The following is a 24,797-nucleotide window of genomic DNA, read 5'->3' on the forward strand; positions in this document are numbered from 1 at the left end:
CGACATGAAGTACAGTGCAGCTGTGTAAGCGGGTGCGCTCGAAGCGGAGAGGTGAAGACAAATCGAAGTAGGACCATAGCAAACTACAGCGAGAATGGTATCAGTAGGGTCCCCCGTAGATTTAACCGCTACGCTCCTCCGCACCTCTCCGAGCGCGACCGCTTACGCAGCTGCCAGTGCTTCGTGTCGTTTTGACCCTACCATTCTTCGGAGTGTAGACCGAGCGTGTTCTCAAGAGTTCCCCCTAGCTGTTATGAAGGACGGTGTTTGCTCGTAGGAAATGAAAACGCACCACCCTTGTGCACGGGCTGCATCCGTGAGCAGGCATGTGGAAATCAATGAGGTCTCCTCAGCAATTTATTCAACTAAAACCAATGAATAGGCTGCTTAAGGAACCGAAGCGTGTACAATGATGGCGCGTTTTCACTTACCTCGTACGAACAAACATTTCCCATGCCTCTTTTCGGGACGATGAGGGTAAATTGAGCGAGGCCGCTGCCTTTAAATAATATGATAATGATTGACAATTAGATTCGATTGTTAGGGTATATTACGACCCATGCTTTCAATCCAACATTTCTGTCATATTCTTGTAGTTCAATTAATGGGTCTTGTTCGATGACTAGGAGAAGAAATGTGTTCAGTTTTGCAGGTGGTTAAAAGTTGAATGTAGCAGAGAGGGGGACATTACAAACAGATTTGGACGTACCTGTAGAAACTTTTCAAAATTTGCCCGCTATATAAAGGTGTACAAGCCACAAAGTTGATGCAGAACTCTGTCTTTGGTCTCTCCATTTCGGGAGCGAGGGAAACAGTAATTTAAGAAATAGGGATGTGTGTGATCTAGTTGCAGCATCAGCAATTCTTTTTTTTCCTTTTCCCTTCTTTCTAAAAGTTCTAAAAGCCGCCTTCTAATGCAGCTTCATACCTTCTCCCCCATGATTTTCGAGCAGTATAAGATGAAATATGATGTTGAGTACATTAAGACTAATTGTGTAGACAAAATGTGTATACTGTAGGTCATGTGTTGAACGTTCTAAAAGCCGCCTTCTATGATATGTAAATAGCATTTTGGTATGCAGACAGTCTAAACAGTTTTTGTCAGTGTTCGAACCTTCTTTTGACTGTTTTACAACTATATGTTGGTTGTAAGCAAAGCTTCAACACAACTCCACGGGTACAACAGCAATGCAATGTGAGACAGAACCAAAAATTAAAAACATGTAGTGCGTGTGAGCAAACAAAACAAACAGTAGAAAAATGAGACTAGAAGTTTATTGTGCACTTGTTTGAAGAACCTGTTTGAAACATGATTATTACTGTATTAGCCATTGTACCCATGATAACAAAATGAAAACGAATACCTAAAACCATTAATGGCAAGAAAGTTCACCATATATTGCAAATTTGTACATAAAGGTGCTCTTTTGTAAAAATATTGTGGCAATGGTATTTTGAAGAATAGCGGTAGTTGTTAGACGCCTACACGCAGGAAAATGCACAAACCCGTAGTAAGATAATGAGGACAAAAATACTTATTCTAACTACAACTACATCCTAAAAAAAATCCAAGCCTAAACAAGTTGATGTTGTTCTGTGATCTGGAACACGTCATCATCACCCTTTCCATTCCGTTTCTTGGGCGTGGAAAACGAGACAACTGAAAAATTGCAACTGAAACAATTCAAAAAATCTCTTGGAGAGCCCGTGAAAATTTTTTTAAATGTGATTGACTAATGTGTTCATATATGATTTAGTTACATATTTCAAACCGAATGAAAGAATTTGATTGGAAGATGAGTAGTAGTGGGATTTAGTTAAGTTGTCGATGAGGTACTTGAAATTATGTGAGAAAGGTTGCACTCATACGCATACTTCTACACAGCTTCCTACTGCAGCACCAAAATATGTAGAAATAATTGCGATTTGGAAAACAAGTGTTAAACTCCATACATGCGGCAAATCCTAAAGCCTAAAACCTAACTAGATTGTGCGATTCTTATTAAAGGCAGCATACTATAAATCTGAGGTGGTGCGGATTTCAGGTGGTGTGTCCGTATACGGGGTCGTAGATTATGAGACGGGGGTGGTTCCGCTCATCACTCCCTGCATCACTGCAAGCAGCCGTCTCGAGAATGTTGTTTTGTACGACGCCATCTATTGGGCCGTTTTCACGCTCATTAGCAGGAAATGGACGGAATCACCCTCTCTCCATATTCTACGATCCGAATATACGAATACTCCACCTGAAATCCGTACCACCTCAGATTCGTGGAGTGATGCCTTTAAAAGAAATATTTGAAAGGCGAAGTGTTGAACTGAAGAATTGATACCAAATCCAAATGTTCGAAAATAATGGGAATGTACATCGTTTGCGCTGCTTGTTATACATTACTAAAGAGCAAAAAAATGAGGCTAGAACAAATGTGTATCGGCGTATGTTGACTGCACATATGACTAGAAAAGATGTCATCTCTTTCTAGTTGGCTTTTCCTATATAGCCTCCTCAGTTTTAATACTCGGAAATTAGCACCTAAAAGCAGTTACTAACCGGCAAAAATATTCGCAAAAGACTTGCTATAAATATAAGTATATATTTGAAGTGATAAGCAGCAACAAAAAAAAAACATGGAGAGATGAGAAACAATATCCTAGTATTAGTGGAGATTGCAACTTGTGGATAGTCCAATTTGGCAACATCCATGGTTGTTAACAAGCTTTATTACGGCTAACGTTTCGGCGTCAGAGCCTTCGTCAGAGCCTGGAAGGCCAGATCATTTGTAATATATCCTCTCAAATGCCTCATCCAGAACAAGTCATTATTACCTAGCATGTTACATCCAAAACCGAAACCAAAAGAGTCCAAAACGTTGTGCTTACCTAGGTAGCCGCGTTGCCGTGATATTAGCGGACCTCCGCGTGATAAAATCGCTCCGCTAATACTAATTAGGATGCGACCCGCATATGACCCCGTAGATCAAAACCCGTAAAGGTCTTGATACAGAGCCAGCTCGTTGGTCACGGCTATGCATTCTTCCTTTCTATTCATTTTTGGACTTTCAGCGTTTATCCAAAACGCCTCCAAAGTTCTTAACTTCGCATCCTAATTGGTATTAGCGGAGCGATATTATCACGCGGAGGTCCGCTAATATCACGGCAACGCGGCTACCTAGGACTCTTTTGGTTTCGATTTTTGATGTAGCATCTTAGAGAATGACGACTTGTTCTGGATGAGGCATTTGAGAGGATGTATCACAAATGATCTGACTTTCCAGGCTCTGACGAAGGCGGAGACGCCGAAACGTTAGTCGTAATAAAGTTTGTTAACAATCTTGGCTGTTGCTGAATCGGACCATCTCTATGGTCTATGGACAAGTTGCAATCTCTATGGCAAGATTCAAGGAAAGTCGAACTTTCGCACTTCTGGAAGTATTGGTAGAGAATTTTGAGTCTTAACGTACATCTTTGTCGATTCGCATCAAGTGTTTCGTGTAGAGGTAGTACAAGTGCTTCCGTTGAACGACGAAGTGGCGTTCGTTGTATCTGTAAATGTTCACAACTAGCCCACTTTTGGAACTACATGTTGTTTTGACTTACTTCACTTTGTAATCATTTCTTGCCATAAAATTCTAATGTTTTTTTTTTTTTTTTTGAAAAAAAGCGTTTCTGAGAGGTGAAGAAAAAGATGTGCCGTCTAACCTCAAATAATGGCGGCATAAACTAACACATGAGACTATAAGCAATGGAAACTTACCACTCCAGTCTCTTCGCGGCTGTGAATGTCAGCAAGTTCAACACTTCGATCACCATCACTTTCGCTCTCTGTTGACACATGACGAGATTTACGACGTACACTTCTCCACATCCCAAAGCTGCTGATAGATCGTGTTCTCGGTGAGGCTCCAACCTAAATTCGCAAATGTTCTATAGGAAATTTAGCCGAAATTGACAAAAAGATGTCCAGTTAAACATCTTTCAAACATTCTTATCACGTTTTCAAATACAATTCAACGTCTGTTCAACGGATCTTAAGAGCTCGGATTTCGTGCAACAAATGATTAATGAGCTTACAGATCAAACAATCTAGAGGATAGGACTGATGAGAGGTTGTATCTATCAGAGAGTTGGACCTTTTAACTGGCTAACCTCAAACACTAGTGAAATAGGTTTATGTTCCTCAGTCAAAAACCTTGACAAATAAATTTCTGGGTTTGGATGAAAGAGTGGGAATACCTCGCCGAATAGCTTCGGCAACTCTGAGACAAACTACAAAGCTTTTGAGAAAATTTCACTTCAATTTTTTTAAGTTAGAAGTTGTGTCTTTATCAAATTTATCAAACTCTGCTGCGTAGTATGCGGATGTACTTCACTATACAAAACCTTCAGAAGCAAAAAACGACGACGAGAGAGTAAAGACATTTCTAACCAAAAAACACGCTTCTTGGTGGAACCCTCTACTGAGATTAGTAGGAAAATTACACGTCGTTTTCATTTTATGGGATGGTCAAAGGTTTTTTTTGGTACAGTAACCCTCCTTTTTGGGATTCTTTTTCTTTCAAAAGATTTCTAGGAGAGGCTCTAAATTAAGGTGTTGGACCAAGTCCAGCTTGAGAAAATATTACAAACCCTATTCAATGGGACACTCGGACTCTTCGTAACTCGACTACTGGTTGTCGGCTGTTGCGACGAAGACTCTCCGCATTCATCTTCGATATCCTCAAGAATTGTTTCTTCGCCACCTTCCTACAAATGATGCTAATTCTCTTCTAGACTACAGAAAAACTGCACAGAAAGTGGAATGCATGCTTACTTTGATATGATGAGGTTTGCGCAAGCTGGCTTTTCTGTCTTTCCTTTGCGCCGCTGAGATGACAGAAGAATCAGAATGAGCATCGGTAGCGGTAGGGGTGTAAGATCGTGGGAGATCTAGAGGGCGACAAGCCAGGTCATCCTTTAATTGCACTAATTCGATCTGGCATCTGTAATCCAGAGCTCAGTATATGAACATACATAAGTTATAGGACGTCGTACGAACAGTGGTAGTGAAGGAAACTTACTTGTTTAACAATGCTCCCAGAGATAAAGTGAAATGGGCCCTTGACTCGATTTTCTCAATGATTTCGGCCTGCCACTGCGCATCCTGTTCACATGACGGCTTTTGCTTCACCTGCAGCAATGTGGCTCTTGATAATTTCAAAATCTGCTTAGTTTTGTTACACTAACCCTATGTTGAATAACAGGAAGTATGAGAAGAGCTATGGGGAGCTCAGCATGAAGAACAAAGTCAATGAATTGTACTGCACTCTGCCCGCCTTGCTTCTTGCTGATCAAATCTAAAAAGAAAAAAGAAACATTTTGGATGTTCAAGGATGAAGCAAATTAAGATACTGCATACGATTCGAATGTCCTTTCTGATCGGTTTATTTCGGATCCAAATCTCGAAAGTGACAATACGATCAGGAGTAAAATGTAGAATGAAAACGAGATATACATCTATGCAGTAATAAACAGAGCCTTTTCTTATTCTGCTGCTTCTTTTATTAGCACTGGATATGATCATATTAAATTTGGAGCAGCAGCTACTACAGCTGCCGCAATAATTGGCTTCAGTAATTTCTATTTCAAATTTCTTCGCTTGATGTATTTCTTCAGTGAGGCGTATGTTCCTTATTTAGTAACGATGACTTGTGACTGCTTTCTCACACAGTTTAAATCGCTCCTCCTAAGAAAGTCATATTTAACCTGAATTACTTCCATTTATACCTTTGATTTGCTTCCTTTTCTTTTCTTTTCTAAAAATGTTCGCCAAGGGAATGCAAGTAGAGATCCTCGTCATTTATTCTCGATCTCATGGCAGAGATGTTGGTCGCGACGCGTCTCCGCAATGCAGGAAACGAAGATGCGCCTAGTTGCACACATTTTGCACCGAGTTTATACGTTATAAGGCGATCTGCCCTCTCTCTTTGTCAGTGAAAATGGAATTGCGCTTGTCTACTATCTACCGAGGAATCTTATTCGAATGATATGTAGGCGGTCGGCACTCCCTCTCTGTTTAGCAGTAAAATTTTGCAGTAAGTGTTGGGAATATCGCTTATGTATTAATAAATACGACAACAAAAGATCTGCAAGAAAAAAATCATTAAAACGATCTACAAGACATAATTATTCAAACATGTCTAAAACCATGTGTTTGCTAGAAACACGACAAATTATAATGTAAAAAAAGCAAAAACAATCCCAAAAAGATATTTAACGAACCTCTTACAAGCCTTGCAACCCGCGGCCACATTGGTGTGAGCAGCTTACCAAAACACAACATCATAACCTTCAGCGCTGAAACTTTTCCTTCTGCTTTTTAATTTCACGGTTTTCTACGATTGAGTAAAGCAATACAATTATTGAAACAAAAAAAAAAATGTAGTCTACCTAGGTAGATGCTCTGGGAAACACTTTCCCTAACTATGCGTAGCGTAGAGACTGTAGCCGAGTGGCCTCGATCTGTCACTGACACTGACCCTTGTCTTCCTGATAAATCTAAAAACGAATTATTAGCTGTCAGAATTCCAATGTCCTCTCTTATTGGACATATTGTGGTGACCTCCTCTTATAAATGTTGTTGTCAATGTTGTCGAGCTGGTAATAGGTGTTGCACTGTGTTTGCCGATTGGTGGAGAAATTGCATGTTGCATCAGAGATAAACAGAAGGAAAGGTCCTTTGCTTGGATAACCGATGCTTCTGAAGAGTGCAACGCATCATTGAACGTTAGGTTTGGCGTGTTAGGTTAAGAAGCACGCGATTGTTTTGAAAAAAAAAAGTTTTCAAGGTTTGAGATTGAGCAACTGCAAGCGCAAACCTTTGGGATTTGTTGAAGTACGCAAAAACAACGGTATAAGCAGATGGCAGAGCACGGCCTCAATGCGATCCGCGGCTGCACCTAAACCTTCAGCACTCGACACCATCTCCAAAGAGAAAGATGCCTAGAATGCATCGAATTCTTCGACAAAAACGTAAAAAACCACATCTGTACTACTGTTGTAACCGCTCACCTGCCCCAGTGCTTGCATAAGAATTGTAGTCATGCGGAGGACAGCACTGCAGAAGGCCTGTGGTGGTGGGGCGGGATGAAGAACAGTGGTAGAGTGTGTGGCAATTGATCCTTCCTCGTTGAACGGATCACCGGCGATTATTCGCAGACATAACTGGGTAGTCGACTGCAAATTTGATATCAATATATACAATATATACCGAAGAAAAAAAAAAGACTTTTTAAGCATCTCTTTGAAATTGTCTCAAGAACAGGTTCGATTTGAAGTGGCAATAAAACTACATCAGCAAGGTCATAATCAAATAGAGTGACCAGTACCAAAACCTCTGGTACTGTGCACCACTACTACAGTTACCGAAAACGAATGCAAAGCGTCTATATACTTGGAGTTTAACGAAACAAACCTTCAGTGGATTCAGATGAGCCATGTATGGGAAAACGGAAAGTGTATCGCAGATCCCCTTGATCCAATTAGCCAACGCTACCCAGTTCACTCTTCTTCGAATGCTTTGCTTTTTTGCAATTTTCGCGATGGTCTTGTCCAGCCGTTTCAGGATAATCCCCAGAGCGGAACGATTTGACTCAATAGACCAGTCAGTGACAGGCATAATCGTCGTGAAGTACCTAAAATATGCATAGTTTAATTTGACGAAACTGAATAGCATACCATATCTTCTGTTGTGCATTCTCAACAAAGTTCAAGAAAGAGGGCTACTTAAAATCAGCATATCACGAAATTGACGTCGTACAGAAACTCCAGGAAATCCATAGAGTTCGGGTTGTAGATTACGTGTTTCGATTAATGTGGCTCCGATCAACTTCCCCTAATCGGCGTAAAAGGGGCGTCGAAGATGGGTCTTTCTTCCCTACGAGGTAAGATGGATCACTCCTATGCACGCGCCGCGTCCGCGAGTGGTCGGTCAAAGATAAATGATACGTCCTCACCAACACATTCAAATAAATCCAATAAATATGCTGCTGAGGGGACAGGAACGTGTGAAAGATGACGTACCTTGTAGGGAGAAACGCTGTTTTTTTTTAAGGACGAGTAAGGAGAACTGAGGGAGGTCACACTACGTTCCCTAATCTATAACTCGAACTCTACGGGTTCCCTGGAGTTCCCCTACTGCGTCAATTTCGTGATACGCTGCTTCCGCTGAGGTAGTGTCCAAAAAGCTGTTAGTATTAGATTCATAGCTGCTAGGTGGAATTTGGGACGCTGTTTGCAAGTGTCACAGCTAAAACAGCATATATCGACTGCAAATATAGGGATCATTCAAACCAGGAGCACATGAAGCATCTGTTTACGTTGTTTTTCTACGCCTTTACACGCATAACACTTTGCACAACCTACTGACCACCTAATGAAATTACTAAACGAAACAACCCACACACATGCTAACAACTAAATCTAACGTAGTTTCAATCTACCAATCTTACGAGTATGAATAGTTACCCCGTTTGGTAAAGTGATGCTCCGTGTGGCTTCTATCCCTTCAATTCCTCTATATGAAGAGTGTTTCTGCTAAGACACTTCTACCCACAAAAGCTGTGAAAAAGTTCATACAGGTAACGTCAAATGTGTTTAAACGGGTGAACATTACGCCGTTTCGATTCAAACAAAACATATTCTAGGCTGTAGCAGAAACTACACCCAAGGCAGACTTTATATCTACACTTCTACCGGAATGAAAAATAGCAACCTACTTTTGCAAACCTAGGCAAGACATCGTAGCCAAATCATATGAGGCGATCTTCAGCAGAGCCAAAGCTATCTCACTCAATTTAACATGGCACTTATGATCCATCACTTCAGGAATCTTCGTATGTTCATTGGTGGAACTCAGTTTCGCAAGTTCTTTTAACCTGGAAGTTAATTGTACTAATTAATTGTACTACCCGATTATCGCTTATACAAACAGGTTGCTCGTAAGACGTTGTAAGATTCAAAAACCTTGGTGTAGCCATTTCGATGAACTGTGCGGCTAAACATAGAAGAGTATCTCTAGGACGACGATAGTTCTCTTTATGTGTTTCTTCAATTTCAGCCGCCTCCCATCCTACGGCTACCGATTTCTTTTCCTTTCTGAAATGGAAATACATCATGAAACAAGAGAAATGAAAAAAAAAAGAAGCAGAAAAACGTACAAGTGATAAGGCCGACTGTTCTCATCCTCGTTTGTCGTAGGTGGATCAAAAAACTGTGGCGAATCAGCAACAAAAGACTTTCCGCGTTCAGAAACTGTGTTTACTAGGTCGAATGCGCGCTGTGGACCTCTGAAACACAAATGAGCTACATGGACTAAATGTTATGTAGTGTAGAGGAAGAATAGTTAATTAAAGCTTTGACTAAAATGACATCCCCTGGATCCAAGAAGCTGAGAAGGTATAGTCAGGCATTGCTTGTCTATCAAGAAAGCCTAGGAAACAGTTTTAGAATGTCTAAAGAAAAGCACTAATATTTTGTCTCACAAATCCAGTGTTCCAAAAAAAAACAGTTTAACTGTAAACTATGAAGATTGACAAAAAAGCGACTGACCTAGCAAGTATATCGCAGCTGTTGATGAGTGCCTTCATCTCGACGCACATCGTTGTCCACTGGGACACCTCATGTTTTACTGCAACATGAGAATTGCATTGCAACGCTGTTTCTTCTTCGATTCGACGGATCAAATGCGGTTGAAGTGCAGCCATGACGAGCTGAAGGCCACTTTGAGTACATGAAATATTCAGGTAAAAAGTAAGAGCAAAAGTGAACTATCTACGTAGGTGCAGCAAAAATTAGCTAACCAGGGGACCTAAACTAATACCTGAACATTTTAAGAACCTATACAGGAGAAGAGCGATAACTCAGAAAAGCTCTCTGCGAAATTAACACATATGTTCTCGTGATGTGCCTTCCGTTGAACAAAGAGGGAAAGAGAGGAAAGAGTGTCGCAAGCGGAGGTAGAATATGCATTGCTAGAAACGCCCTGCACCCATTTAAGTCAGTCAGGTCGGTGCAGTCTACACCGATAGTATTCCTTATAGTGACAGCCTTTGCCAGATCGCCAAATCGTCATTTCCGATACTATTTCGTTAGGATAAATGAGATTGTTGCAGACTATCTGTACAAATGCGCCGCAAACTCACAAGCATATGATGACTTCGCTTGCTTTCAGGAGCAAATGCACAAACACAGATGCAGCTCGCAACGGCGTCCGTTAAAAGGCAAAATGCATTTGGATCGTCACGATAGCAAAGGTCAAGCGCCTAAAAAGTTTTGCATTCATAAGCAACATTTGAACCACATACAAGTATGTCTAAAAGGACACTGCTAATGATGCAGGCGGTCACTGTAGAGCTTGCCTTTAGTGGCTTGTCGTATGGAACGAGGCCTAGGATATCAAACTGATCCGAGTCGTCACTCATGTTCTCCATATTTTTTAACAACACAAACCAGTACTAAAAAAGAGATTGATGGCTCTCTGCCATGTGGAAAACAAAAGAGTAAAAATTTAAGAGCTAGAAAATGCCGCTGACCTTCGCCTTCACACGCATCGGATTGATCTCAAAATCGTTGTTATTGTTGTCAATAATGTTAGCTATTGAGCCACACATCTGTAGAAGAAACGGTTTTCTGTGCAGAGTGTAGAACTGCCTGCATAAGAATTCCACAACCGAACAGAACACACGGTTCGTTTGTCGCTGACTGTAGCATCGCAGCAAAGTGGGCATAATGAGAAAAAACCCCTTAAAAAGTGTGATTAAAACACGACGAAACTCATTTAAAACTGCAGAAATTCCCGACACTAGGTTCTCTCCACTCTAGGTGGAATGGCGGACGTAGTTTTTTAGAGGAAGCGTAGTATGCAGTATAGCACTCAATGGAATGAAGAAGGTCGGAGTAAATTATTGGTAAAATTATTCCATGACGAAAATCTCTACACAGCACAAGAGAAGACGAGATGATGGCTCTGCAAGAGACCAACAGCAGAAGGAACGATGTGCGACAGATGAATGACGGTACACTTGTCACTTGCGGAGAAAAGGTTCCGTCACGAAATGTAGGGGTGTTGGTTTTGCTGTGCAGTCATCTGTGGTTGATCACGTCGATTCTCACAAGATCTTGTCTCCTCGTTAGGCTATTCTTCGCCTGCGCACTCTGCGCCAAAAATACATAAGCATCATCAACTGTTGCTCACCAATGTCAGCATCTCGGATCCAAATTGGATACGTTTCATCAAGAGCTGGAGGAAGTCATCTGCAGGAAGCGATGTTACGGGGAAGGACCACATACCCGCCAACCTGTTTCGTGGCGTGGACACCGCTGTCAAACAAATTACTTACTATTTACAGGGCTCTTGAGAGATGTGTCTTGAAGCTTGATTGGCGCATGCAACACGTACCCTATCTTCGGAGCTCTTTCATCTGACTCCTGACTCAGGAGACATGTCCCGTCTTCGTGACCAAGTGGAATATATATATATATATATATATATGCCGCGTACAGTACGAGTCTGATTGCTACCTTCACGTGGTGGTCCTGCTTTAAAGGCATCACCCCACGAATCTGAGGTGGTGCAGATTTCAGGTGGAGTATTCGTATACAGGATGGGTGACTACGGAGAGGGGGGTGATTCCGTCCATTTCTTCCTAATAGCCGTAAAAAACGGCTCGGAAGATACGGCTTCATTCGTTTTGGCGCACCATTTTGTACAAGGGGTTCTATTGGAGCGCGCCAGTCTTGTCGATCTTCGGGCGTTTTTTACGGCAATTAGCAAGAAATGGACGGAATCACCTTCCTCTCCGTAGTCTCTCATCCCGTATACGAATACTCCACCTGAAATCTGCACCACCTCAGATTCGTGGGGTGATGCCTTTAACTAAACACAATCAGGTGTTCGAATGTACGCATTGGGAACTGTATAACCCGCACTGTTATATGGAGAAAGATTCCCATACATTGCAAAAAGGCGCTGTCGTCCAGCACATCGCTAAACCCCATAACATGAAAGGTCAACTGCCTGAAGGGAGCATGAAATCTTTGGCAATCTCTGTGTGCTTTTTGCTACACTGCAGTAAACACGCATGAGAGATCGGCCCGTCATCAGCATCGAAATCTATACCATATACTGCAGCGATGCTGATGAGAACAAAGTAAGTGGCTGCGCGATAGCTGTGAGGAACGCTGACGTCGGACAACGGTGATCGTCTGGTCGACTTGTGCGAACAGACGGGCCTCATCATCGCTTCCACTTTTAAGAGGAATCATCGACGCCATCAGCACACGTGGCAGGGACCAAACCTTTTAACGCCTGAAGAGCAGCGCAAGCGGAGGTTGAGGACTCTTAAGTTCCCGCTCGACCACGTTCTGGCGAAGAACATTCCTCAGTCAGATATCCGAAAATCTAGAGCTGTTTGGGACGTCGCGTTCGACTCTGACCACCGTTCAGTACTTCTCAGCTTCAAGATTCGATTCCTCGAGAGAAACCGAGGTGTTCCTCTTCAACCGGAAATCGACATGGCAGGGGTGAAAGACGAAGAATGCAGAACGGAAGTCCGCTAGCGTGTGTCTGTCCATGTTATAGACGGACCAGGAAGAAGCTTAGCAATGTGGATCCCTTCACAACGTGCATCCAGGAGGCTGCAGGGGAAACGCTCCCGGTTCTATTGCCGCGGAAGAAGCTTGCCTTTGCATCTGCAGAAACAAAATCCACGTACAATTCTGTATGCGTTGCGCGCAGTACTGACGATTTCAACCAGAAAAAGCGTCTTAGAAGGAAGCTGCGTCGTCAACTGCAACAAGATCGCGATAAAGAGTGGACGTCAAAAGCGAAGGAGTTTGAAAAGGCGTGGGAGGACAAGAACCCGCGGAAAACCTATGCTTCACTGGAACGGTGCTGCAGCAAAATGAAAGATGTTCTTCTGTCCTTAACACTGCCAATGGAATGGCTGTCGGTGAAGCAATTTTGACTTTCCTTACCAATTTGAAGGGATCACTTCAAGACATTGCTGAACCGGCAACCGCAGTCAGCTCCTGAACACGAGGACGTTCATGGGTCGACACATGCGCTTAACGAGGAACCACCGACCGAATTGGAGGTTCTAGCATGTATCCAAAAAATGGAAAATCTGGTGGAGACGACGGGATTAGCGCAGAAATGCTGAGATATCTTTCTCCGCCTGGGATTCGTGAAAGACGAAGATCATCCGTTCAGTATGCAGAGACGAAAAGATACCTGACTCGTGGAGACACGCTATCACAATTCCCCTCCACAAGAAGTTATCCTTCACGGACCCTAGGAATTACCGAGGACTCTCTTTGCTGCGTGTTATGTACAAGGTATTGGAGCCGTTTATCCTGGACTGACTCAATAAACATCGCGAAGAAACAACGCGCGACTAGCAAGCTGACCTTCGTCCTGTCCGATTGACCAGGTGTTCGTCGTCAGGAGAGTGATTGAAATCTAGCAGCTGTATTCGAAGCCAATACAGTTAGTGTTTCTGGACTTTGAAGCCTCTTTCGACTCTCCTCACCGAGGCTGTCTTCTCAACGCTCTCCGCGCCGATGGAATACCAGGAAAGTTTGTTCGCTTGCTTGATGACATGAATCAACGAACAACTGCTGCAGTTCTAACACCAGCCGGATGTACAACACCGTTTGAGGTGGTAACTGGAGTAAGACAAGAGGCAGTGACAGGACCCTTCCTGTTCAATTTCGCCATCGACGACATTATGCGAAGAACACTAGATCAGGGTCCTGCCGATGTCATTCTGGCACCATCAGGACGGCCCTTTACCGATCTCGAGTACGCTGATGATGTTGTTATATTCGCGGAAAGCAGTACGAAACTTCAACATGTTGTCAACCTTGTATCGAAGCTGGCTGCAGCCTATGGACTATGTCTACGCCCTGATAAATGCAAGCGGATGTGAATCTTTTCGAGATCTGGAACGAGAATCAGAGTGGACGGATAACCAATAGAACTCGTCCATGAGTTCTGGTACCTGGGTTGTACGCTGAAGAACAACAGCAGCTACGAGAAAGATATTCAGCAAAGATGTGCTCAACTCACTTCCGCATTTAACTCCTTAACGAAATGCCTGTGGACGACCCCCCATCACCAACGAGGTCAAGCTGCGAGCCTACCTATTCACAATTCGCCCCCATCATAACGTATGGATCGGCAGCACCATCTAAGGTGATGGAGAGGCTTGAATGCACGGAACAAAAACTGCTTAGACAGCTACTTGGCTACTTTTGGCCTAGGGTAAACCACAATGAAGATCTTTACGCAGAGATTGATGTGGTATACCGGCAGATAACACGTGGAAGATATCAACATCTTGCACCGCCATCGAGAGTGGCTAAAGTAAATCGTCTTTGCTTCTTTGGTCATATACTGAAGTGACCGACAGATCGCCTTGTTCAACGAGTTCTGAGGAGTTCGTCGGGTTCGAACTGGAAAAAGCCACTTGGCAGAAAACGGAATTTTTGGACTGAGGTGGCGAAAGAGAACCTGAGGACACTCGGCGTGGATAGGCAGTTCAGGCGAGACGTAAGGTTTCGCGGAATATGGAGTAGCGACGAATGGATTGATTCTGTGCAAGCTCTCGCTGGAAATCGAGATGGTTGGGCTAAGCTATGTTCAAGGACGGCACACCTCGGCAAAGATGCGGGAAATCGTGAGGCGATGACATCAGTCCGCCGATTAAGTCAGGTAAGTCATATCAAGAGCCAAGCACAGATTAGGCGTTCAGAATACGAATTCAGTCGGCTATAAAGGATAAAGGATAAAGTGTCTGCGTTAATCAATCCGCTTGGGATGCGCCACCACGTTCCCTTCAGCTCAGAATCGTTTGAAGGTTACGAACGTGTAACTGGCCTAATCAATGACTTGCGGTGGCTAACCGATGTATCAACTCAGTGTGTTTATCCTCCTAAACAAGTCTGGTACCAATTTATAGACGCCGGAGGGATGAAAGGCTTGGTGAGCACTAGGGCGGATTCGAACGTCCGATCGATCGTGCAGACAGCGGAACCTCAGACTACGCCCACAATCGATGATACGTGGAGTAAAAGACATATGTATCCCTAAAAGTGCTAAACGCCCACCAGCGAGACCGCCAACGCGAATGGGTATGTTCGTCGCACAGGTGGACCAGCTGAATGGACTCTGCTCAATGACTTCGCCTACGTCACTCATAAAACTTTACTGACAGCTCAGATGACGACAACGAGCGAAAGAAATATTGGGTCCGCACGTTCAGTGAAGAATGGCCATCTAAGTCAGCACTTTTGGAACCTCATGTGCATTTTTAAGCTTAAAGAAAACGGACACATGTCATTCTTCAAACCATTACGTCCTACAAATGCAAAGAACCCTATGCCAAAAATGTCTGGGAATGCGGCCAGATAATTCATACTTACCTGACTAGCGAAAAGGCTGTTGAAGTGAATGCACATAGCAATATAAGTAGCAGCACATCGTCGTAGGATCAGGAGGTCTTCGCAGTGCATTATCATAATTCCGTTAATCTGGAAAACTCTTTAGTTGCAGCGATCTTTGAGTTTGCGGAAGTACTACAGATAATTTACGATTTCAAAGATAACAGTACATTGTACATATATCAAATTTAAGTCTACAAAATTTAGTCAACGCAGAACGTGTCCATTCGGTCTAGCGTGTTGCATCTTCTACTCTGGCAAGACAGAGTGAAAGGGAAAGTCTAAGAAAGGCAGGATTGCGGTGGATACGTCGCGCGCTCGGTTGAACATATTGCACACACCTTTCTAGTTATTCATTTTTTGACGGAGTAATTTGTTGAAAGGTTTTTGGTTATCAAAGAATCTGGGGAGCTGCAGAAACAGGGTGTTTCATGAAAGAAAAGTTTCTGGAGTTCAACTGTATTTAAGACGACGCTTTAAGTCGACTCTACTAAATATAATAGTTGAAAGAGTACGTTATTGTTGTTCCATATGCATACTAAAGAAAATACTGCTAGATGAATGAGATTAGATCCGAACATGCCCCTGTTTGCATCGAGATTTAGACTAATGCAGTAATCAAATGAAACAAAATTTTGATTAAATTAGTTTGGAAGTCGAGGCAATTTTTTCTCCAGTGAAGGCACAGAGCTTGGCTCATATTGTTTAGAAATGTTTCTCGATATTCCTGGAATGAAATTAGACAACTTACTACGTTGATGAAAAGGTGCAAATCTGCAAACATGAAGGCATTTTCCATTTTCTCGAACATATCTGACATCAGCTGAAACAGGTCACTTACAGGTCTTGCTTTAAAAAACTGAAGGAAACTTCGCTGAGAAACTTTTCTATTTTACAAAAATCTTCTGCATCCATTCCATTCCGTTTCAATTAACTCAAACAGATGTCTGTCTGTTGTTTTGCTTGCGTTTTGACTTCTCAGTCGACTATTCTCGATAGTTGTTACGTATCCAAAAAGCTTAGATGTTGAACTCTCCTCCGTTAAAGAAATATAGGGACGAAACAGATGCTATAAATCCAAATTCAGATGAATTATGAGCGCCAGACCGACCAGTTTAGGTGATGATGCAACTACGATATTAACCCTCTACACATATAATTGAGGAATTGAAGGGGCATAAAGCAATTACTTGTCCGGATGTAAAGATTTGCTTCGCCGAATGGGCCGATCAGTCCGGTGCTCCTTACCCATCTGATATCCAAACTTGGAAACATTCCAGAATGCTGTTTGTTCCGCCCTCAGGCTTGAAGCTGACCATTATTTGTGGTCAGCTTATACTTATAGGTTACACTACCGTTACGGCTTGAAGCTGACCACCATTTGTGGTCAGCTTCATGCCGTAACGGTAGTGTGACCTATAAGTAACTCACTAAAACTCATCACTATAATTTATTCGTCGCGAAGACGAGCATAGCTAAGGTAATAAATCACATAGGAGTTTTAATTTCAAAGTTTTCCGTTCAATCGGGTCACACTCCTCCTGGTACATCGTAGTTATGTGTTGCACAGAAATATCCTATCTCGCCTTACACTGAATGGGACGCAGTGAAAATGATAGTGCATGTAATGAAGAGTTCACCGTTTCACATTGCTTTAACCTATAATGCTTCCTATTTTTACTCGAGCGGAATCTTCCCTGAACGTTAACTTTCTCTGAAGAAGAGAAGTGCATTTTTGATTCATAAATGTATTTCCCTAACTCGAGGTTTCAATCTAACTGTAGTTAAGGAAAAAAGATTGAAGGAATCTTGAGGGTTAGATCCGTTGGCCTCAAGATAAAACAAACGACTCTCAAGTCAAACCATAAGAGGACAATGGAGAAATGCACGAATACAAATGAATTCAGTTGTTACCAGACAAGCAGACGACTAGCATACCTTGGCCCAGGTGAACTTATGGAGTGCTTCCATTGCTTTTAACTGTTCTCCCATCTCTCCGTAGTACATTCCAAAACACGTCTCAAGGCTTTTCCGAGGAAATGATGGCAGGTGTGTGAGCTCATCATGCAGGAAGAATATTCGTTGCGCGATCTGTAGAGAGAAATACTTGAACTATGGAAGGTGCGAACGATACAGGCGTCCTCTTGTGTATCATGTTAGCGTGATGCATTACGTCTTCGTCGCTCTGTTCTAATGGGATTACCAGTCGACAGCCATCGAGAAAGTGACGCGTCACGCGGACTCAACAAGTGTTACGTCTACTGTTTAAATCAATAGCTTCTGTAAGCCCATATGAGTCACCGTAGAACTCACCACGTGTTGAGGACTGTATTTGAGTATGTTGTGAGTAAGCAGCACTTTCCCCACTTCGATGAATCGCTGAGCAAAAGCAGTCTGCCTCATTCTCAGATGTGCATCCTCGAGTTCTAACTTCACCAATGTTAGCTGAGGATAAAAGGAGCGGTGAAAGAAATAGAAGTCTCTGAAACCAATATTTAACACAACATCAATTTCACTACTTGATTAAATGGGAGGATGAACATCTTAGTTATGAGAAATTTTCTAACATTAAACGGTAACTAACGAAATAAGAAAACGACAAAGCTACTATGGACTATGGATCTAGGGTGAGAACATGTTTCCACTGCCGGCAGACGCTTACCGAACATAGCAGGATGGGAGGTGTATTAGCCCAGTCTTTGTATCCGTCAAGAAGTAACAATGCACGTCATTCTCATCAATGTTGAAGAACTCAAGGCTGTCGCTAAAAAAATAATCTTAAATCAAATGTATATAACTATGGAGTCTATGGCGTATCAATCCGCCTAGGACGCAATAGTTTTACTGCAATTTGTAATCGTTGAGGTTTTTGGAACGCGTGTTGTCCTATACAATGGCTTTTACCCGATGATCAAGTCAGTCTTTTTTATCTTCCAAGGCAAGTCTAGCACCAGTATATCAATCCCGGAGGCATGAAAGGCTTGGTTGGCACTAAGGCGATTCCGAACCATGCGGCCACGGTGGACCTCTCACTGACTGCGCTACAGCCGAATTTAAAGCCAGCGTACCACGAATCTGAGGTGGTGCGAATTTCAGGTGGAGTATCCGCATACATACGGTGTCGTAGATTATGGAGACGAGGGTAGTTCCGCTCATCTCTCCCTGCGTCACTGCAAACAACCGCCTCCAGAATGATGTTTTGTACGACGCCATATATTGCGGCGGTTCCAACGGCATCGAACTGGTGCGCCAGCGTCAAAAAGCTATGAAGTGTGGTGCGGTAGGTACCACCGCGTCGGATTGGCGCGCTGGGTTCAGATAACAATAAAATGAGGTGAGACGGGTCCAAGGGCGTGGAATTGGTGTAGCCTGGTGTAGTATAATCACGTAGTAACATCGTGTGGATGTCGCAAAAGGTAAATATGGTGTTGCAACTGTTTCATATCCATTATCACTGCCCGTAATGCGTTTCACCTCTACGACTCCTGCGCGCGTCTATTTCCTTGCACGTTCCCTTCTGGATGGTAACATCACTCCTTCAGAAGGTGGAAACACGCATGCGAAAAAGTAGCAAGCTGTTTATATGATCTGACGTAGGACGTTATCTTTATCAGTACGGTGATGTCTTTCAAGTCGTTTTATGCTAAACACTACTCTGTGATAACTTTTAGAGGAAAACAGCAGGAAAACACACACTTCAAGTAGCGCTTTCAAATTGTATTTTTTATCACATTGGTATCGAAGGAGTGTTCGAAGCTCAAGTGTGAATGTTCTCTAAATGTCGAACTAACGCGCCTAGAAGAGAAACTATGAAATCTTTCGCCTTCATTTATAATAAAAAAAGAGGAAGAAAGCGTAGTTAGAAAAACACAAATCCAATTTCACACAGATGCAACTACTATTAATTTTCATTGATTAGTGAAGGAGAGCGAAGCGAGCACTACAGAAAGTCTAGAGTCCGGTTTCAGCACGTTTCAGTACCTTCAGACTGGTATATAATAACGCGTTTAGTCCCTATGTGTGGCGAACGGCGCGCTGGAGCTAGCGGCAAGGATCGACGTCGGACCATCACAAGCCAAACTACAGTGATGGATGGTGCTGGCGAGGGTCCTCATTCGATTCTAACCACTGTGGTCCACCGCACCGCCTCGAGCGCAGCTGCTTACGCAACTACACCGTGCTTCATGTTATTTTGATTCGACTGTATATATATATATATATATATATATATATACATATATATATGTCTATATATATACATATATATATACACATATATATACAGTCCGATACGTATATATGTATATATATATATACATATATATATATAGGATAAAAGAAAGTTTCTGGCGTTAATCAACCAATCCACTTGGGATGCCCCACGTACATTTCAATTTAGATATCGTTTGAGATTTACATATAATATATATATATATATATATATATATATATATATATGTAGGATAAAAGGTAAAGTTTCTGGCGTTAATCAATCAATCCACTTGGGATGCGCCCCGCGTTCACTTCAATTCAGAATCGTTTGAGGTTTACGAGCGTGTAACAATGGCCTATACAATGAATTGCGGTGGTTAGCCGATGTGTCAAGTCAGTGTTTTTATCCTCTCAGACAACTCTGGTAGCAATTTATAGACTCCGAAGGGATGAAAGGCTTGGTGAGCACTAGGGCGGATTCGAACCTCCGATCGATCGTGCAGGAAGCGGAATCTCTAACCGCTGCATTACACCCCCCAAAAAAAAAAAAATATATATATATATATATATAAATAAAAAAAAAAAATTATATGTATATATATACATGTATATATATATATGTATATATATGGCAGGTGTAGTATATACATGTATATATACATGTATATATACATGTATGTATATATATCCATGGATCTCCCACACTAGAGGGATCACAGCCGGTTAGTCGCGAGGCTACGTGGCGCGTCCCCAGGTGGCGGATAGGGGGCTAATCGCGTACCAAAAGCGACCTTGTGCTTGCCCAGAGACGCGGGTGGATTCAGGAGATGGACTCCCTGTTTCTGCTGAGCCAGGACTGACTCATTACATCCTTATATCCTGCACGTCGGTCCGGCCAAAAGCCTGCAATCTCAAGTGACTGGGAGTTGCAAGGGAGGCGGTTTGGAGTCGCCTCCAACAAATAAGCTCCACATGTCCACTCCGGGAGAACGGAAATTCTCCCAGAAACTTATCGGGACTAGAGGCTTGCAACCTGCCCATAAGTTTTAAATTTTTATGCAAAACACAGTAATAGAAAAGAGTCTCCTGATTCCGGAGGAAAGACTGGTACGGTAGTACGCCAGGTAGGATGGGGTTGCAGGAGTCATATAGGCTACCGAAATGGAAAAGGACTAGGATGGCGATCTGTACTTATAACGCACGTACGCTTGCATCGGAAGCGGCCATCGAAGATCTGATGATGTAAGCCAAGAAGATCAAGTACGACATCATCGGACTGACCGAGACGAGACGATATCACCCTCTCAACGCCGTATATGAAACTGGAGAAGAACTGTTCTTAGGAACATGCGACAGTAGAGGTGTTGGTGGAGTTGACGTCAACACGAGTATGGTAAAGAACATCGACTCTTTCGAACAACTTACGACCCGAATCGGACGTCTGCGGATGAGAAGATGTGGTCCATCACCAGCTTTGACTATCTTCGTCGCTTACGCCCCAACATCAAGCTACGAAGAAGAAGTCGAAGCTTTCTATATAGACCTGGAGAAGTTCTACCGAGAAGATCATGCCTTCTACAAGGTCATAATTGGCGATTTCAACGCCAAAGTTGGTCCAAGAAGAACGCCGGAGGAACGGCCTACAGTGGAATGACCTTGAGGTGGAGAGGCTCTCCGAGTTCATCATGACGACTAACACCATCCATGGGAACTCGCAATTCCAGAAGCCCTCCTCTCTACGCTGGACGTGGGAGTCACCCGGTGGAGGGTACCGTAATGAAATAGACCACATCGTCAATAAAAGTTCCGCCTGACGGACGTCGCTGTTGTACCAAAGTTCTACACGGGATCGGACCATCGCCTCCTCCGTGGAAGATTTTCCTTCACAAGGAGAGCAGAGAAAGCCGCCAAGTTCAGAGAGAGAAATCCCAGGACTATCATCAACTGAAATCTCTCCGTTACGCCAGTCGGCTTTTGGGAAGATTCCGCAATGGACAACATCGACGAGGAATATGACCGGCTTGTTGAACACCTTCGCGACTGCGCGAAGAAGGCTGAGAGTTCTAAAACCACCAAGAGACGCCTGTCTCTTGAAACTCTTGAGCTGATACGCCAGCGTGGAGCAGCACGAGCTGCAGGGAACCAAGAACTTTGCAGAGAGGCGATAAGGGAAGACCGTAAAGAGAGAATAGCAGAAGTGCTGGCTGAAGCTGCAGAGGCGGGGAAAAACATCCGCTATGCCCGTCGAGACTTCGCCAGTCGCAAGACGAGGATGACTGCTCTCCGGAACCCGAAGGGAACAGCCATTGCGTCGAGAAGAGGGATAGAGAAAATCATCTACGACTTCTACTCCGATCTCTTCCATGTCCACTTGCCTCCTCACCATCTGAGGGAAGACGGACATGTCATTCAGGAAGTTCTCCCGTCCGAAATACGACATGCTATCATGTCGGTAAGAAATCGTACGGCACCCGGTCCCGACAGAATAAGACCAGAACAACTGAAGAACCTTCCGCCGGGTGCGTGTAAAGAGGGTCCCGGCGGAATTTCGAGCATGCCCCAGTCATGCCTCGTCAGAGCAATTAGCGATGGTGTGTGTCCAAAAGAGATTCACTTTCGTTAGCACCTAAATAGCTGACTCTGCTTACCTACCGCTAATCATACGCTGCATCACCGGCTAGGATATAATTCACTCAATTTAGAAATCGCAACAGAAGCAAGAGAAATCCTCACGTAAAAAATGAGATAAGGATGTACCTAATAGCTTCAAATTATGTGCACAAAATTTTTCGTTAAAACGAAAAATTCCAGCTTTCGAAAGTAACGGTAATGAGAACTATCGTTATCCTGTAACTCGCAAGCTTTTTTGTAGCCTAATTTATTTCTGGGCAGAGGAACCTTCTGTATCTCTGACTTCTTGAGACTTACAGGAAGGAAAAGAGTTCAAATTTGGTAAGATTTCTAGACTTTCTGAAGGTGATATAAAGACAAACTCACTCCCTTTCTTTATTAAGACACCATACAAAATGTCATATACTTCTATCTAACACTATTATTCTTTGACTTATTCGGTGATTTCGACAGCTCATACCACTCTTCTTTGCATATTTTCTTGTAACTCCGCAGTTTTCTGCGTCTCTGTGGCTAGAAGAACATCTAAGACGGTTGTCTGCGTCTTCATGAACTACTGGAGCGTGACCTCTTCGAGGTATGCTCGCGTATCCGCCGGCATATCCACTGGGCACATTATGTCTCCGAGGCATTCGCGGAGAATCCGCCGGGACCCTCTTTACCGTTCCCCCCTTCCGCCAGTACTCATCAACACCCTGGCAAGGCTCTTTACACGTTACCTGTCGGAATGCAAGGTTCCTAAACAGTGGAAGACTAGCAAAACCGTGTTGCTGTATAAAAAGGGAGATCCACATGACATCGGCAACTATCGCTCAATCTGCTTACTGTCCGTCAGCTACAAGCTCTTTACAAGAGTGATCCTTAATAGGACTGAAGTCTTGGATAAAGGACAGCCGTGCGAGCAAGCAGGGTTTCGAAAAGGATTCAGTACGATTGACCACATTCACACTGTTTCGAAACTCATCGAGGTATCACGAGAGTACAAGATGAGGCTCTGTCTCACCTTCATCGACTTAAAGAAGACCTTCGACTCAGTTGAGACGGAAGCGGTCGTGGAAGCCTTGGACAACCAAGGCGTCCATACTCAGTACATAAAGGTACTTCGAGAGTTGTACAGTAACTTCACGACCGGAATTGCGCCATTCTACAAGAATATCATCATTGACGTGAAGAGGGGTTTCCACAGGGTGACACAATCTCACCCAAAATATTCACAGCCACCATCGAGAACGCAATGCGAAAGTTGGAATGGGACGACATGGGAGTGAAGGTCGACGGTCGGCAGCTACACCATTTGCGCTTTGCTGATGACATCGTACTGATAACACCTAGCGTCAGCCAAGCGGAACGAATGCTGACCAAATTCGACGAAACATGTGGATGCATCGGTCTTCAGCTGAATCTAGACAAGACGATGTTCATGCGGAACGGATGGGTCTCGGATGCCTCATTCACGCTCAACGGAACGAATATATCCGAATGCACCAGCAACGTTTATCTGGGTCGGGAACTGAACATGATGAACGACGTGACCCCCGAGCTGGGCAGGAGGAGACGAGCGGCTTGGGGAGCGTACAAGAGCATCGAGGATGTAGTGAAGAAGACCAGGAACACCCTGCTCCGTGCTCACCTCTTCAACACCACCGTACTTCCTGCTTTGACCTATGCTTCGGAAACCTGGGAATTTCGCAAGCAGGAAGAAAACGCGGTGAGCGTCATTGAACGCGCAATTGAGAGAGTGATGCTAGGAGTATCCTGTTTTGCGCAAGTGAGGGACGGGATTCGAAGTTCTCTCCTACGTCAGCGATCGAAGATTAGAGACGCCGCGTTTGCCAAGGAAAGTAAAATAAGGTGGGCCGGACTTGTGATGCGCTTCAATGACAACCGTTGGGCCAGATCCGTGAGCGATTGGGTTCCCCGCGATATTAAACGCACACCAGAAAGACCGCCGACCCGATGATCAGATTTTTTCACGAAGTCCTTTAAAGAAAAGTATGATGCTCTTCGTGTCCCACGCGAAAGGAGGAACCACTGGGCTACTCTGACACGCGACCGGGACAAATGGAAGAATTACTGGCGTCTGTTCGACCAGTTCGAAGATAAAAGGGAGTCAAGGTGATCAAGGGGTGATGGATGTATATATATATATATATATATATATATATATATATATATACATACATATATATATATATATATGTATACATATATATATATATATATATATATATATATATATATATATATATGTACATACGTACATATGTATGTATACATATATATGTATGCATATACATATATATGTATATATATCATGATATATATTTACGAGCTTAGTCCGTGCGTGTTTGTTTGTCTGTGTGTCACGAAATTCGAAAAAGGGTCAACCCGGCGTCGCATTGGTGCGCCGGCGCCAGATATCCATAAAAAGGGGTGCGACGGGTCCACCGGCGTCGGATTGGTGCGCCGGCGCCAGA

At 43.3% G+C, this 24,797-nt stretch overlaps 5 protein-coding genes across 8 annotated transcripts; 4 read left to right on the forward strand and 1 right to left on the reverse strand.

Annotated features, from left to right (window-relative positions):
- Positions 1–1,574: 1,574 nt before the first annotated feature.
- On the reverse strand, positions 1,575–18,633 carry RB195_014320 (uncharacterized protein; the record flags this gene model as incomplete). Of its 2 annotated transcripts, none has more annotated exons than XM_064204529.1 (26): positions 1,575–1,660; positions 3,462–3,543; positions 3,755–3,907; positions 4,627–4,743; positions 4,811–4,979; positions 5,058–5,167; positions 5,224–5,333; positions 6,259–6,333; positions 6,427–6,534; positions 6,599–6,736; positions 6,855–6,978; positions 7,048–7,212; positions 7,451–7,670; positions 8,754–8,912; positions 9,001–9,132; positions 9,195–9,323; positions 9,586–9,746; positions 10,179–10,298; positions 10,395–10,490; positions 10,569–10,778; positions 15,460–15,567; positions 16,229–16,300; positions 17,416–17,568; positions 17,791–17,959; positions 18,140–18,241; positions 18,515–18,633. In XM_064204529.1, 26 exons carry the CDS (start codon positions 18,631–18,633, stop codon positions 1,575–1,577), a joined length of 3,387 nt encoding a protein of 1,128 aa, XP_064060410.1. The 2 variants fall into 2 exon arrangements, with proteins under 2 accessions (XP_064060410.1, XP_064060411.1); XM_064204530.1 differs by lacking the exon at positions 18,515–18,633 and adding an exon at positions 18,382–18,488.
- A 2,185-nt stretch (positions 18,634–20,818) lies between these two features.
- RB195_014321 (uncharacterized protein) lies at positions 20,819–21,343 on the forward strand (the record flags this gene model as incomplete). Its single annotated transcript, XM_064204531.1, has 2 exons — positions 20,819–20,931; positions 21,046–21,343. The coding sequence occupies 2 exons, from the start codon at positions 20,819–20,821 to the stop codon at positions 21,341–21,343; spliced, it is 411 nt and encodes a 136-aa protein (XP_064060412.1).
- RB195_014322 (uncharacterized protein) lies at positions 21,080–21,343 on the forward strand (the record flags this gene model as incomplete). Its single annotated transcript, XM_064204532.1, has 1 exon — positions 21,080–21,343. The coding sequence occupies one exon, from the start codon at positions 21,080–21,082 to the stop codon at positions 21,341–21,343; it is 264 nt and encodes an 87-aa protein (XP_064060413.1).
- A 336-nt stretch (positions 21,344–21,679) lies between these two features.
- Positions 21,680–22,312, forward strand: RB195_014323 (uncharacterized protein; the record flags this gene model as incomplete). The annotated part of the gene is made up of 1 exon (XM_064204533.1): positions 21,680–22,312. One exon carries the CDS (start codon positions 21,680–21,682, stop codon positions 22,310–22,312), a length of 633 nt encoding a protein of 210 aa, XP_064060414.1.
- A 625-nt stretch (positions 22,313–22,937) lies between these two features.
- On the forward strand, positions 22,938–24,280 carry RB195_014324 (uncharacterized protein; the record flags this gene model as incomplete). Of its 3 annotated transcripts, none has more annotated exons than XM_064204535.1 (2): positions 22,938–23,417; positions 23,507–24,280. In XM_064204535.1, the coding sequence occupies 2 exons, from the start codon at positions 22,938–22,940 to the stop codon at positions 24,278–24,280; spliced, it is 1,254 nt and encodes a 417-aa protein (XP_064060415.1). The 3 variants fall into 3 exon arrangements, with proteins under 3 accessions (XP_064060415.1, XP_064060416.1, XP_064060417.1); XM_064204534.1 differs by having other exon boundaries at positions 23,307–23,417; XM_064204536.1 differs by lacking the exon at positions 22,938–23,417 and having other exon boundaries at positions 23,555–24,280.
- Positions 24,281–24,797: the final 517 nt, after the last annotated feature.

This window comes from Necator americanus, chromosome V (genome assembly GCF_031761385.1).
Source record: "Necator americanus strain Aroian chromosome V, whole genome shotgun sequence".
Taxonomy (NCBI): Eukaryota; Metazoa; Nematoda; class Chromadorea; order Rhabditida; family Ancylostomatidae; genus Necator; species Necator americanus.